Below are 16,491 nucleotides of genomic sequence, written 5' to 3'. Positions count from 1 at the left end.
TCATTCATAAATGAAACTGCACTCAGTTGCTATATTAATATTTGGAAGTAGATTTGTTTTCTGACATTCCTATTGTGAACAAATCAAGCGAAGTACTGAATATTTATATTAAGTTTCTTATTTTTCCAACAGTTGTTGGCTGCTTGTCATAATCCAAAATGAGAACTCTGAGTTGTAATGAGGATTGTTGATTAAAATCTGTGTAGTGAATCAATTAATATTTATACAAATCTTTTATGAAATTTAAATTGTTTCCCAAACATTTGGCTTCCCATGTTACCAGATCAGAAGCATTGTAATATATTCATAGCTAAGATATGCAACAAAAATGATCTTGTATGAATGAATTAAGATGTAAAGAACTGCTCATCCTAATTCCTAATGTGATTAGTGAAAAATAATGCTGCAGCAGTTGGGAGTATTTTCATCAAAATTTAGTTTCCAAAGGACAAAGTTCCTTAATTGCAGAGTAGCCCAACAAAAACAGTTGCATATTTGAACTACTGATGATTATCTAAAGAACTGAGATGACAAGAGGATGTTTCACCTGTTATCATACTAATAATGTTTTGAAATGTAAGTTGAAGTTTGAGGTGTGTGTTCTGTGCAAAATTAAAAATATAACCAGTACCCCATTTGGTTTGCATTAAGTATTTAAAAACTGTAAATCAACATAAATTAAAAGAAGGAAAACCTATAAAATGCACATACAAAGTAGTAAACAAAAGGACTTTTAAAAGTAATTTCCTTCCTCTGCCAAAAAAACTGCCTCTTGGCCTGCACCCTAATGAGTTCTTGGGTTCTCTTCTCGGACTTCCAGCTGGGTTACAGGTACTGATTGTAACTGACGTTTTTATGGCAACTTTGCCAATTTCATCAGAAATGATGCCTGGGTATGTCTAGTTCAGCACTATTTATACCATCCCTCCTGATTGGTTTGTCCTTAGCTAATCGGATTTCTGCTCTTCCTCCTTGTTTAAAATTGAATTACAGTTCTTAGAGTGAGACCTTCACCTTTGTTAAATTTTTTTCCCTCTAGTTTTATTTCAAAGGTTTTTGGGACCACCTGATAAAGGAAGCCATGAAATAAATCTAGGGGGAAAGAATTTTAACAAAGCCGAAGGTTTTGCTCCAAGTAAAAACTGCACTGGAAACCTGATTGCTTAGTCCTCATCCAATAAGGAGCGACGGGTGACAGGTGTATAGGTAGCGCTGCACTAGATGTGCCCAGGTGTTATCCCTGATGAAAGTGGCAGAGTTTGTCATTGAAACGTTGGTTATGATTGATACTTGTATGTAGCTGGGGAGCCCAAGAAGAGTTTATTCATCATATATGTTGGGAAAGCACTAGATTCTTAGATCCTGTGCTTAGCCTGACCATTTGTGAGAGGAAGTAAAGGATCCCTGTATATAGTAGAAAATGAAGACTATGGTATTCCACAAGGGTCAGTGTTGAAATTGCTATTAACAATTTAAATAAAATAGTGATTTAGAATATTGGTTGGTTAGGGTGTCTGGCGAACACATCAGAATCAGGTTTAATATCACCAGCATATGTCATGAAGTTTGTTAACTTTGTGGCAGGAGTACAATGCAATACATGATAGACAATAGACAATAGGTGCAGAAGTAGACCATTCGGCCCTTCGAGCCTGCACCGCCATTCTGAGATCATGGCTGATCATCTACTATCAATACCTGGTTCCTGCCTTGTCCCCATATCCCTTGATTCCCCTATCCATCAGATACCTGTCTAGCTCCTTCTTGAAAGCATCCAGAGAATTGGCCTCCACTGCCTTCCGAGGCAGTGCATTCCACACCCCCACAACTCTCTGGGAGAAGAAGTTTTTCCTTAACTCTGTCTTAAATGACCTACCCCTTATTCTCAAACCATGCCCTCTGGTACTGGACTCTCCCAGCATCTGGAACATACTTCCTGCCTCTATCTTGTCCAATCCCTTAATAATCTTATATGTTGCAATCAGATCCCCTCACAATCTCCTTAATTCCAGCATGTACAAGCCCAGTCTCTCTAACCTCTCTGCGTAAGACAGTCCGGACATCCCAGGAATTAACCTCGTGAATCTACGCTGCACTTCCTCTACAGCCAGGATGTCCTTCCTTAACCCTGGAGACCAAAACTGTACACATTACTCCAGGTGTGGTCTCACCAGGGCTCTGTACAAATGCAAGAGGATTTCCTTGCTCTTGTACTTAATTCCCTTTGTAATAAAGGCCAACATTCCATTAGCCTTCTTCACTGCCTGCTGCACTTGCTCATTCACCTTCTCTTTGTATTTCTCCCTTACCTAACTCTACACCGTTCAGATAATAATCTGTCTTCCTGTTCTTACTCCCAAAGTGGATAACCTCACACTTATTCACATTAAACGTCATCTGCCAAGTATCTGCCCACTCACTCAGCCTATCCAAGTCACCCTGAATTCTCTTAACATCCTCATCACATGTCACACTGCCACCCAGCTTAGTATCATCAACAAACTTGCTGATGTTATTCTTAATGCCTTCATCTAAATCGTTGATGTAAATCGTAAACAGCTGTGGTCCCAATACCGAGCCCTGTGGCACCCCACTAGTCACCACCTGCCATTCCAAGAAACACCCATTCACCGTTACCCTTTGCTTTCTATCTGCCAACCAGTTTTCTATCCATGTCAATATCTTCCCCCCAATGCCATGAGCTCTGATTTTACCCACCAATCTCCTAGGTGGGACCTTATCAAATGCCTTCTGAAAATCGAGGTACACGACATCCACTGGATCTCCCTTGTCTAACTTCCTGGTTACATCCTCGAAAAACTCCAATAGATTAGTCAAGCATGATTTGCCCTTGGTAAATCCATGCTGGCTCGGCCCAATCCTATCGCTGCTATCTAGATATGCCACTATTTCATCTTTAATAATGGACTCTAGCATCTTCCCCACCACCGATGTCAGGCTGACAGGTCGATAGTTCTCTGTTTTCTCTCTCCCTCCTTTCTTAAAAAGTGGGATAACATTAGCCATTCTCCAATCCTCAGGAACTGGTCCTGAATCTAAGGAACATTGGAAAATGATTACCAATGCATCCGCAATTTCCAGGGCCACCTCCTTTAGTACTCTAGGATGCAGGCCATCTGGACCTGGGGATTTGTCAGCCTTCAGTCCTAAATGAATTGTTTTAAGTATATATTTATATTAAATAGTTTAAAAATTGTAACCCTAATAGTAGTGCAAAAACAGAAATTAAAAAATGAAGTAGTGTTCATGGGGTCAATGTCCATTTAGAAATCATATGGCAGAGGGGAAGAAGCTGTTCCTTAATTGCTGAGTGTGTGCCTTCAGAGTTCTGTACCTCCTTCCTGATGGTAACAATGAGAAGAGGGCATGTCCTTTATGATAGGGGTCCTTAACAATGGATACCACCTTTTTTGGGGCACTGCTCCTTGAAGAGGTCTTCGATACTACAGAGGCTGGTGCCCATGATGGAACTGACTAGTTTTACAACTTTCTGTGGCTTTCGATCCTGAGTCAGTATGCCTGGGTAAACCCCCCCCTCCCCCCCATACCAGATGATACAGCCAGTTACAATGCCCTCCACAGTGCATCTGTAGAAGTTTTTGAGTGTTTTAGGTACAAACAAAATCTCCTCAAATTCCTAATGAAATATAGCCACTGTCTTGCCTTCTTTATAGCTGCAACAATGTGTTGGGACCAGGTTAGATCCTCAGAGATATGGACATGAGATTCAGGAGATAATTGCAATGTTTCAGAGTACTAACTTGCAGAATGGGCAAATACTTAGCCTGTGAGCTCAGTGTAGATGAGTGAAAGGATCGATATTTTGGTAGGAAGAAGAGGGAAATTACTTGGAAACTGGGGTTTAAGTTTTAACAGTTAAAACTGATTGTGATTATAATAAAGGTAATGGCTTATTTTGCAGAAAATGCATGTGGTTTTCTTACTTCTCCATTCTCCTAATGCTGGAAATAGTTAAATGGCATCTTATTGTCATAGACGGTGATTTCATAACTTGCCTTCCTCAATCTCACCTCTTTTAATCACTTTTTGATCTAGGATAGCAACAAGTCCAGCACAGTGGGAGCAAACGCAGGTGATTTCAAAGCCAACCATTGGCTGATGTAGAATTTAAATTCACTTTTTTTAAAAGCTAACACTAAAACTGTTGGATTACTATAAAAACTTGATCCTCCAATGTCCTTAGAGGATGAAACATCCTGTCTTTGCTTAGCCTGACTTCTATGTATCTTCACACCTGCTGTGACGTGGTTGGCTTTAAGCTAAGCTTAAGCAAAAAAGATACCAACCAAATCACTTGGTGTTGACTGAGGTGCTGATTTGGTCCTGACAAAGTTTATTCTGGCCAAATAAAACTTTGTTTTAAAATTTTATTGAGCTACAGCATGGAGTCTGCTCTTCCAGCCCTTAAAGCCATGCTGCATAACAATCCCCCAATCTAATCCTGACCTAATCAAGGGACAATTTGCTCTGAAGTCACTGAAAGGTAGATGCTACTACTGCAGACAGGCAAATGGTGTATTTTTCCCTTGAGTGTATTTCAATGTGATTAAAGATTCCGTTCTTAAATTACATAGAAAATGTTTAGCCAACATCTGGAAAATTGTGTAAAATTTTGTCTACTTTACCAACAAGAGTGGTACAGTGGGTTCCAGTTAATTGGGCCAATGGTAAATCAGAGAGCCTCTTATTTCAGACAACTCTTAAAAGAGAAAATTGGCAGGATTCCCTTATTTATTTGAAACACTGTGGCATTTAATTGAGACGAGACTGTTGCTGAACAGTTTTTATCTAGTATCAGTCATGTGCTCTTGTATGGCCGTTCAATATCACGTTGCGCTTAGAGCAAACTGATCTTAAATAGCATCAATTGCACACATTTGTGTTCAAAAGGCAGTGATTTTTGTCATAGTTGGCGAGAAATAGCAGAACTGTATTTTGCTTACTGTGGTTTCAAGCATTCGGACTTGGAAATGGCCAGGAGTGAGAATGAAACAATTTTACTACCTCAACAAGTTAGGAACTATGAAAAATTTAGGATGTCCACAATCATCTTAAACATTAACTTTGGTTCCCACCAGACACTCAGTTCTCACCCATAGCTTCAAATAGCTGTTTGCATGCAACAGCAACCAGATCTTGGTACAGTGCTTCAATGGTGAGCTATACAGGTGAGTGTAGCTGGCGGGTCTCTTACCCTAGTAAGATAGGGGCATGCCTGTCCTAGCATGCAGAGTCACATCGAGCATACTGGATGGATAAGATCCATATTGAAATACAATAGCCAGGAAGGTGGTTCTGCAATGCTCTGTGAAGGAAGCAGGAAGGAGGCACAAAAATAGTCACTGCAACCAAAGAGTACACCAGTTGTGATATCTACTCATACTGTAAAAAATCCTTTCTATACCTTTTAACTATTTCCATGAAACATCAGCTAATTGGGCCAAAATGTACTGTGCCTATGTCCCAATAAATTGGAATCCACTGTACTAATGCAGGCAATATTCACCCAGACTGCTTCTTGATTCTGTCTTATAAGGAGGATTGGAGAATAGAGTTTTTGCCTATTCAATTCACAAAAAAAAATTAGAAGTTACCTAACTGAAATGTGCAAAATTCTTAGAGGACTTGATGTGAAGGCATGTGAAAGAGTCCAATAATCAAGACAAATCAGAAACAAAATAAGCAGAAATTTTTCCACTGAAGCTGACAGATCTTTGAAATTTCCTATCCCAAAGGGCAGAGGCAGTTTGGTCATTGCTTTTATTCAAAACTGGGATATTAGAATTCAGGGATACAGAGGTAAGGTTAAGAAAAATGCAGGAGCAGTAGATCAGATATGAAATTTTAAATGGTAGGCCAGTTTTGAAGGAACAAATAGACTACACTCGATCCTCCTTTTTATGGTCATAGGTATACTGACTGGAAGTGATAGTCCTGGGAGTTGTCAGATTTGCTCTAGCCCCCATAAAATCACTTCTTACCCACTGTCCTTTAACCGATGAACAGTACTTGGAAGCACCACCGGATACAATTTTGGTTATTGTTACAGATGGCCCCTGGTGAGCGTACAAAGTTTTTGGTCCTAGCTGCATCTCTCGTTATACTTGTTTCAATGCAGTTGCAGCGTTGACATTTAGAAACTGATAGGAAGTGAACCACTGTATGGATAAGTCAATAACTATTGATTGTGAACTCATTTTAATGGGCATTTGAAATGAATGCTTTAACAAAACAGGTCTTTTGGCTTTGGCATCTGACAACAACTGAGTTGTCAATATTATGCCTGGAAACAGAGTCCACCAGTGGAACATTTGGTCATATAAAATGCTTTTATTTTTGAGCTGTACTTTTTCAATATGGTAAATGATTTTAAGATAATACTCTTTCCGGTTATTCTCTATCTTGATTATGCTTTGTTATATTAAAATTTGAATGCAACATGGGGAGCAGCAGTATTTAATTACTTGATCACGTAGTTGTCCATGACAGTAATTTTGAGTCTTGAGTGTAGTGCATATAATTTGGGGTCCCCTTCATTACAGCCATTTTTATTACGGAAACTTGCCCTTACAGAATTTATTGGGGGGGGGTGAATAAAAAGTAAATACAGTGCTTTTCATCTGGCATTTCCTGATGCGTATGTAGTTGACAGTACTTTAAGGTAAATCACAATATGGATCATTTTCTGGGAATGTAATTTCACTGCCATCCACAGCATTATTTGGGAGGGGGGACTGCATGGTCACATCTGTACAATGTCTATTGTGTATGTGATATTGTAATATGCTGAATACATAAACCACTGTACAAGGTGTACTAAATTTCATTGTACCTTTCCCCAATATTATTCTTTGCACATTGAATCAGCTTAGGGATAGATATAGCCATTTAGTCATCACTAAGGTGATTCAAAGCATAAAGGAGGAAAGAATATTGGGAGAAAGGTACAGTGAAATGTAGTACACTTTATTGTATTCCTTTCTTGCCAGTAGGCCTTGTTCCATTGGGACAAAGGGTGATTAAATATGCTAATAATTGAGTGTTATTGCTGCTACTCTATTCAAAATGCTTTAGATGATTTGTCAGTTGTTTATTCTGTGCAGTCAAATTTTAAATAAATCAGATGAAAAGAGTCAGAACTTTTCAATTCAAAATGTTATGGGATTGCCATCTTGAGGATTTCTTCAAGGCATTTCTTTTGACAGCTACAACAGTTTTCAAGACATGGGACAGGGCCATGATTCCCTGGTTATTTTGATGGGCAGATTTGCTCAACATATGAAGGCTGTTACATTCCCCAGTAACCGGGTGACTTACCAGCAAAGATAGATAGGTCCGCTGAAGTCTGGTGCTACTATTTTCAAACGTTTTTATTTATAAAGGGGCACAAACGTATGGTTACTACAAAACATTCAGATCATATACATCGTCAAAACTCAATCTAAAGCACAGGTGTAGTAATAATCAATCAAAAATTAGCTCTATCGTTGTCTAGGGGATACTGAGTCCAATTGGGTATAAGAGTCACTCAAAGTCTGCAGGCTTCCCCATTTCGGGAACCGCTGACATTTCATGTGTTGGATAGAGAGAGAAGGAACACTTGCCCGTCGTCTTTGCGAAGCAAATCCCTGTTGTTAGTTAAAACGGTTGTCCTTTGGTTCCAGCCACAGACTCCCGATCCAGAATCTAACGCACGTGGCTTCCTTCAAAATGGCTTCCCGCTCCGACGGGAAGCACTATCGTGTCTTCTTCGTGTGTCTCCTTGGTGCGTCTGAGGCCCCACCTCGGCGGCCCACCTTTTATCTGGACTGGCAGGGTTGTCGATGTCCATCAGGGTCGGGGGGCGAGGCAATCTTTCCCCCATCACTCATCTCACCTTGCCCTGAGGGTTTGCACGTAGGCCAGTTCCTTATTCCACAAAGGTGTCTCCCAAGACAATGGCTTTTGTCTTGTTGAGCGACCAGCCCACATTCCAAACCGTAAGGCTCTCTCTCTCTCTCTCTCTCTCTCTCTCCCCCCCCCCCTCTCTCCCCCCCTCCCCCCAACCATTGCCCTACAGCGGTCCCCAAAGGCTGCAGCCTGCATGAACTGAGTGAACTTTATATTTCCATCGGACCATATATTATCCCCTAGACAACGATAGAGCTTATTTCTTATTGATTATTATTATACCCACACTTTTAGATTTAGTATTGACGACGTATATTATCTGTATGTTTGCATTGATATTATTTTTGTGTATTTTTACTAATAAATACTGTTAAAAATCGTATCATCAGACTTCAACGGACCTCTCTATCTTTGCTGGTAAGTGACCCAGTTACGGGGTTCGTAACAGTTAGCAATATCCCCAACTTCAGTCTGCTTGTGAATGAAGTTTGGCATCCATAGTACTGTTCCACTGCTCGGAGCTGAATATAGTATTTCAGCTGAGGCCTACCAGCCAGACTGGTCTCTATTAATAAAGCCAGTGGTAAACTTTGTTTTGTTAACCTTTCTCAATATGTTGTATTGCTAATAGTTATTAAGAAAATCATATTGCTTTTCATTCTTTTTACCAAAATGTTGTTATTCTGCATTAACCGGTGCTGCTCCATATATTTAGCAAGTCTGTTACTGTCCTCCCTATTGTTATTGTGAGAGCATTTTAAGAAGGTTGAAATTTTGTAGACATCAAGGTCATTAAAATGCATCAAAAAATTGGTTTAATACTGGCACCTGTGATATGCCACTTACATGAAATGCTGTGCTGTGTTCGGTGAGCTTGGCAATTAGAATGTAGACGTTTCGTCCATCGAGATGTGTTCGTGTTTATATAGGCCCCTGTTTGCTTGCCTTGGTCTAGATTGGCTACCCCTTCAGTTAACCTTTGAATTCTATTGGCTTGTGTTTCTTTGGCTCTTAGGGGTTCATAGATTGTGTCTATTTTGAATTGTTTGTTTATGGAGTTATCAGAAACTAAAACTTCTCGTGCCTGCTTAGTGTTTGTTTGCCTCAGAACCTCTGTGGTGTCCTTCTCTGTCTTCACGTACCCAGATTACCGGCAGTGGATCATGTCTTCATTGCCAGTTCAAATACCTCAACCTGAGCTTCCAATATTCACTGCCATCCTTATTGCTATGGCTATCTAAATATTCAGAAGGTGGTGACACATTTTAGTAACGCTGCTTGAAAATAAAAGCATTTTAAACTCAAAGTGCTACTGCAGCCTGTGTAAATAGATTCATTTTTAAGGAAGCTGAATTGATTTAAAGATATAGACTATGACAAAACAAAGTACTTCAAGCAATTACTTTTAAGTTTGTTTGAAGGTGTTTTTCATGCCTAATGTTATTACCACTGACAAAAAAACATGTTTTCTTTGGGTTTCTTGCCAGTGTGTATTTGCATTATTAGTTATTCAGTGTGTTAATTGACTCTACAAATATCTCACAGGTTGACCTCTGAGCTTCTCAAAAATTCTAGAATTTTGAAAAAGATTTTTCAATTCTCTATCTGTGTACTTTGAAATTTTAACTAGATCCTTTGAGAAGATTGACTTGTCCTCAAATGATGACCGAGATTAAAATTGATTACATAATAAAATATCAGGAATAAATATAGAAATGCTGACTATTATGTAATCGGGCAGACAGGTGACAAATGCCTTCTCTCCATTCCTCTTCTGAAAAGTAAATTCTTGTTTCCACTGTTCCAGTTGTGATGAAGGGTCATAGAAATGGTGTCCCTTTCTCTCTGTCTCTGGAACTGATGTCTGACACGAGTAACTCTAGCAAATTTCTGTTCTAATTTCAAACTTTATTTTTGCTTTACAAATACAAATATAAGAAGTTGTGAATAAAGGCAAATATTAATGTGTATGAAGCTTGCTTTCCCTGCAATAGATTACAGTCGGCCCTCCTTTTCCTCGAGGGATTGGTTCCGGGACCCCTCGCAGATACCAAAATTCGCGGATGCTCAAGTCCTTTATTCAACCTGTCTCAATGTGGTGGATCTTAGGACCCAGTGGAACCTCAGACCTTATTTAACCTGTCGCAGTGCAGTGGACATTAGGACCCGGCAGCAGAACTCTGAATCCACAGTGTTTCTGTTCACGAAAATAATCACGATCGCAACTGAAAATAAAGTGGAAATAATATAGCGATCGGAAAGAGGTGAAACGCTATCGGTCATTGAAAAAGCGTTAGGCTACGTCGGTCAACGATCGGAACAATTTTAAAGGTTATCGTGAGAAAGGCTCCACCCCCATGAAAGCTACAATTATTACTAAGCAACGCAGTGGTTTAATTATTGGGTTTTGGGTTTTTGATCCTCCACATCAAACCAGCACGGTGGAGAGCACACTCGGGAGCGGTTTGTCACTGGATCCAACTTGGGAACTTCGGTTCCCGAACCCAGCGCTAAAACATACGTTCTTAAGTGTTTTATATGCATAGAAAGGAAAAATATATACTATATACTAAGACAAGCGTTTGACTAACTGACGCTAAATAATACCGGATGTATCTGTTCCGACTTACTTAGTAAGAGAGCTTAGGATTTTTTTCGATCCCGATCCACGATAACCCACGCACATCTTCCCATATACTTTAAATCATCTCTAGATTACATATAATACCTAATACAATGTAAATGCTATGTAAAATAGTTGTTATACTGCATTGTTTAGGGAATAATGACATTAAAAAAAAGTCTGTACATGCTAGAACAACAAGTGCTGGAAGAGCATTTCCGGGTTTTCACGATTCGCGGTTTGTTGAATTTGCGCATGCAGAATTCGTGGATAAGTAGGGCCGATTGTACTTAAGTCACAATCAGCCTTAATTACTGCATTTGGTTTGCCTTCCGCTGCCACTTTCTGTAAATAATTCTTGTGCAACATTTTTGCCTCGTTTCTAATATTTGCTCAAACCCCGTCTTTTGGTTCCATTCTTGAATGTATTCACCCTATCCTTTTTATTGTCAGTAGTCCATACAGATATCTGGGACTCGTACATAGCAATTACAACACTAATTTTTTTTATTTGTCCTTGAACTAATGATTGTGGAATCTTGACTTTCATGGTTCAGCATCTGTTTCCCATGTCGAGCGCTTTAGGTGTTTCCAGTAGACAGAAATGCAGAGATATTTTTGGTAATGTATTAGTATGCAAAGACACTTTCACACTTTTAACTTGTGCTGTAAAGTTGTATATGTTTATAGACTGTCACTTGGACATGCAAGTCCTTTTTTATCCCAGCCTATTTAGGTATTTTTAAGTCATTCTAAAACTTTAGTTGTGTTTGGGATTTGATGTATTTTGATTGTGTTTTTAATTTTGGTAAAACTGTTTTTATACTATTACTTATCTAAAGTATTTATGTTTGTGGAAATGTGCTATCATATAATAAAAGTAATGCATCTCTTTTAATTGCAGAAAGCCAAGAATAAACTCACAGCTGGTTGCACAACAAGTAGCACAGCAGTATGCAACACCTCCACCTCCAAAGAAAGAGAAGAAGGAAAAGGTTGAAAAAGATAAACCTGACAAAGAAAAAGAAGTAAGCTCAAATGCAAGCAAAAAGAACAGCAACAAAAAAATTAAGTAAGTGGAGTTATGAAACATTTTTATAAATTCTAATATTTTATATTTTTATGTCTTCCTTCATGCTTAGTAAGAGGTCTCATTGTTCAGAATTTATAGTTGAAGATTTATTAACAACATTAAACTTATATAATTTAAAAATAGTCTTGTAGTTACTGTGCTAATTCAGTGGAATTGTATAATAAATTGGATAATGCAGCTTCCTCCAGAAATAGTTACATTCTTAAATAAGAATTCAGACATACAAAATGCATTAAGACTATGTAGGTGCCTTGCATTCATCAAGTTAATGCTGAATATTTATACTAATTCCACTTCCTGTTCTATTCCTAAATCCCTTGGTACCCTGAATGCATAACAATGCATTAATCTTTTTGAATAAGGCCGTAGACTTGTCGTCTGTGGCCTTCTGTGGAGGAGAATTTCAAAGATCTGCAATCGTAGTAGAAATAAATTCTCACTGCAGTTCTATAGTGACTCATTTCTTTGTAGTAAACTTACAAGCCCCTGTCTCATCAGAGGAACGAGTTTCTCAAGATCTGCGCAAACCCTCTAAAAAGTTTCATTTCAATGAGATTCAAGTTTGGGAATTAAAAAGTGGAGGAAATGGGCACATTCTATTTAATCCATTGGTATGTAGCTGCTTGCTGTCTAATTCCAGGAAATAAACTAGGAGTATTTGTTGTGCTACCTCAAAACTAAGTAAATCCTTACCAAGGTAAGGATTTTAAACCATTCACCTAAGTCTTGTACGATTGCTCTATATAGTTTCCTTATTCTAACTGCCTTAGAATCAACAAAGCTTAAGGTACAATTTGGCTTTTTTAATTGCTTTGTAGAAGAACCATTAAATATCTCTGAATGTCAATGTTTTCTAGCTTGTGGGGAACCAGAGTGCCAGAACATATAGTGGAGAGGTTGTGGGGACATGTTCTTAAGACCTCAGACAAAGTCTGAGCATGGGGCGACTGCTGTCCTGTCTTGATGCAAGAAGTATCATAGCGAAGGCAGAAGAGCTCAGGGTATGGATCAACACCTGGAATTATGATACTGTAGCCATTAGTGAGACTTGGTTGCAGGAAGGGCAGGTTCTGTTGTTTCAGACGCAACAGACCGAAGGGATTAAAGGAGGATTGATGGTGATACTAGTCAGGGAAAATGTCATAGCAATGCTCAAACAGGACAGTCTGGAGAACTCATATATTGAGGCTTTATGGGTGGAACTGAGGAATAAGAAAGATATGATCGTGTTACTGGGGCTATATTACAAACCACTGAATAGTCCAAGGGATTTCGAGGAACAAATTTGTAGAGAGATCATAGACTGTTGCAAGAAACATAAGATTTTTATAGAGCAACACACACTGCTGGAGGAACTCAGGCCAAAATGTCGACTGTACATTTTTTTCATAGATGCTGCCTTCTGCTGAGTTCCTCCAGCATTTTGTGAACGTTGGTCAGATTTCTAGCATCTACAGATTTTCTCTTGAATGTGAGGTTGTTATAGAGGGTAATTTTAACTTTCCACATATTAACTGGGGCATCCATACTGTAAAAGACTAAATGGGATAGAGTTTGTCTGATGTGTTCAGGAAGGTTTCCTTGATCTGCTATTAGGGAATGAGACAGGGCAGGCAATACAAGTTTGTATAGGGAAACGCTTTCCATTTAGTGATCACAACACTATTAGTTTCAAAATAAGGATGCAAAATGTTAGGTCTGCTCTGTGAGTTGAGATTCTAAATTGCAGAATTTTGATGGTATCAGAAACGATCTTGAAAGTGTGGATTGGGACAGGCATTTTTCTGGCAAAGGTGTACTTGGTAAGTATGAAACTGAAACTAAAATTTTGTTAGTACAAAGCTTGTATGTGCCTGTCAGACTAAAAGGTAAAGATAACAGGTGTAGGAAACCTTGGTTTTCAGAAGATATTAAGGCCCTGATTTTTTTTAAAGCTGCATAGCAGGTGTTAGCAGTTAGGAACAAATGAGGTGCTTATGGAGAATAAGAAATACAACAGACACTATAAAAGAAAAAAATAAATAAATCAGGAGGGTTAAAAGAAGGCACAAGGTTGCCGTAACAGACAAGGGGAAGGAGAATCCAAAGGGATTCTACAGATATGTTAAGAGCAAAAGGATTGCAAGGGACAAAATTGGTCCTCTGGAAGATCAGAGTGGTAATCCATGCATAGAGCCAGAAGAGATGGGGGTAGAATTTAAATGATTTTTTTGCATCTATATTTACTCAGAAGCAATATCAAATTCATAAACACTATACAGATCACAGAGGAGCAGTAGTTTGCTGTCCCGAGGCAAATTAGAGTGGATAAATCCCCAGAGCCTGACACGGTGTTCCCTTGCTCTGTATGGGAGGCGTGCAGAAATTGCCAGGGCCCTAGTAGAGATATTTAAATTCACCATAGTGACAGGTGAGATACAAGAGGATTAGAGGATAGCCAATGTTTTCTGCTGTTTAAGAAAGACTCTTAAAAATAAACCAGGAAATGGTAGGCCAGTGAACCTGACATCAGCAGTGGGAAAATTATTGGAAGGTATTCTAAGGGACCAGATGAGTATTTGGATAGGCATGGACTGATTAAGGATAGTCAGCATGTCTTCATGTCTAACCATCTTGGGAGTTTTTCAAAAGTTACCAGGAAAGCTGATCAAGGTGAGACAAGTGGACTTTAGCAAGGCATTTGACTAGGTCCAGCAAGGGAGGTTGGTCAAGAAGGTTAAGTCACTTGACATTTAAGATGAGTTAATAAATTGGATTAGGCATTTCCTTTATGGGAGGAGCCAGAGGGTGGAAGTAGACGGTTGCTTCGCTGACTGGAGACCTGTGACTAGTGGAGTGCTGTAGGAATCAGTGTGGTGTCCCTTGTTTGCCATCTATGTCAACGATCTGGATGATAACATGGTAAACTAGATCAGGAAATTTGCAGATCACACCAAGACTAGGGGTGTAGTGGATAGCAAGGAATACTAACGTGGCTTGCAGGGGAATCTGAACCAGCTAGAAAAATAGGCTGAAAATTTGCATATGGAATTTAATGCGGATGAGTGAAGTGAGGCAGGATTAACCAGGGTAGGTCTTACACAGTAAACAGTAGGGCATTGAGGAGTGCGGTAGGACAAAGCAATCTAGGAGCGTAGATTGATAATTCATTGCCAGTGTTAGCACAGGTGAATATGGTTGTAAAGAAAGCTTTTTCCACATTGACCCTCATAAGTTATAAGTGTTAAGTACAGGAGATAGGATGTTAAAGTTGTACAAAAAATTGGTGAGACCTAATTTGGAGTATTCTGTGCAGTTTTTGTCACGACATACAGGGAAGATGTAAATAAGGTTGAAGGAGTACAGAGAAAATTTGCAAGGATGTTGTGGGACTGGGGACCTGAGTTACAAGGAAAAACTGAAAGTTAGGACATTATTCATAGAAACATCAAAGCTACAACACAATACAGGCCCTTTGGCCCACAATGCTGTGCCGAACGTGTACATACTTTAGAAATTACTTAGGATTACCCATAGCCCTCTGTCTTTCTATGCTCTATGTACCTCTCCAGGAGTCTGCTAAAAGACCCCTATCGTATCTGCCTCCACCACTGTTGCTGGCAGCCCATTCCACAAAATCACCACTCTCTGCCTTTTTTTAAAAAAAAACACACACACAAACTTGCCCCTGACATCCCCTCTGTACCTACTTCTAAGCACCTTAAAACTGTGCGCTCTCGTGTTTGCCATTTCAGCCTTGGGAGAAAGCTTCTGGCTATCCACACGATCATTGCCTCTCATCTTGTACACCTCTATCTGGTCACCTCTCATCCTCCGCCGTTCAAAGAGAAAAGACTGAGTTTACTCAACTTATTCACATAAGGCATGCTCCCCAATCCAGGTAACATCCTTGTAAATCTCCTCTGCACCTTTCTGTAGTTTCCTCATCCTTCCTGTAGTGACGTGACCAGAACTGAGCACAGTACTCTAAGGAGGGGTCTAACCAGGGTCCTATATAGCTGTAACATTACCTCTCTGCTTTTAAACTCAATCCCACAGTTGATGAATGCCAATGCACCGTAAGCTTTCTTAACCACAGTCAACCTGCGCAGCAGCTTTGAGTGTCCTATGGACTTGAACCCCAAGATCCCTCTGATCCTCCACACTGCCAAGAGCCTTACCATTAATACTATATTCTGCCATCATATTTGACCTACCAAAATGAACCACCTCACACTTATCTGGGTTGAACTCCATCTGCCACTTCTCATCCAAGTTCTGCATCCTATCGATGTCCTGCTGTAACCTCTGACAGCCCTCCACAGTATCCACAACACCCCCAACCTTTGTGTCATCAGCAAATTTACTAGCCCATCCCTTCACTTCCTCACCCAGGTCATTTATAAAAATCACAAAGAGAAGGGGTCCCAGAACTGATCCCTGAGGTACATCACTGGTCACCTCAGAATATGAGGTGAATATGACCCATCTGCAACCACTCTTTGCCTTCTGTGAGCAAGCCAATTCTGGATCCACAAAGCAAGGTCCCCTTGGATCCCAGGCCTTCTTACTTTCTCAATAAACCTTGCATGGGGTACCTTATCAAATGCCTTGCTGAAATCCATATACACTACATCTACTGCTCTACCTTCAATGTGTTTAGTCACATCCTCAAAAAATAAGGCATGACCCGCCTTTGACAAATCCATGCTGACTATTCCTAATCATATTGTGCCTCTCCAAATGTTCATAAATCTTTCCTCTCAGGATCTTTTCCATCAACTTACCAACCACTGAAATAAGGCTCACTAGTCTATAATTTCCTAGGCTGTCTCTACTCGTTTTCTTGAATAAGGGAACAACA

The 16,491-nt window shown here is 39.6% G+C and overlaps 1 protein-coding gene across 2 annotated transcripts in view; it reads left to right on the top strand.

Moving 5' to 3' along the window:
- Positions 1-16,491, top strand: part of rybpb (RING1 and YY1 binding protein b) — a 117,234-nt gene that overhangs the window by 80,182 nt on the left and 20,561 nt on the right. For both annotated transcript variants that reach the window (XM_073072387.1, XM_073072388.1), the window contains exon 3: positions 11,460-11,627. In XM_073072387.1, coding sequence (XP_072928488.1) covers positions 11,460-11,627 — 168 coding nt within the window. The remainder of the gene's footprint in view (positions 1-11,459; positions 11,628-16,491) is intronic.

Source organism: Hemitrygon akajei, chromosome 19, assembly GCF_048418815.1.
Source record: "Hemitrygon akajei chromosome 19, sHemAka1.3, whole genome shotgun sequence".
In the NCBI taxonomy this organism is placed as follows: domain Eukaryota; kingdom Metazoa; phylum Chordata; class Chondrichthyes; order Myliobatiformes; family Dasyatidae; genus Hemitrygon; species Hemitrygon akajei.
Note: the sequence above shows the minus strand (reverse complement) of the source record. Positions and strands in the feature narration are given on the sequence as shown.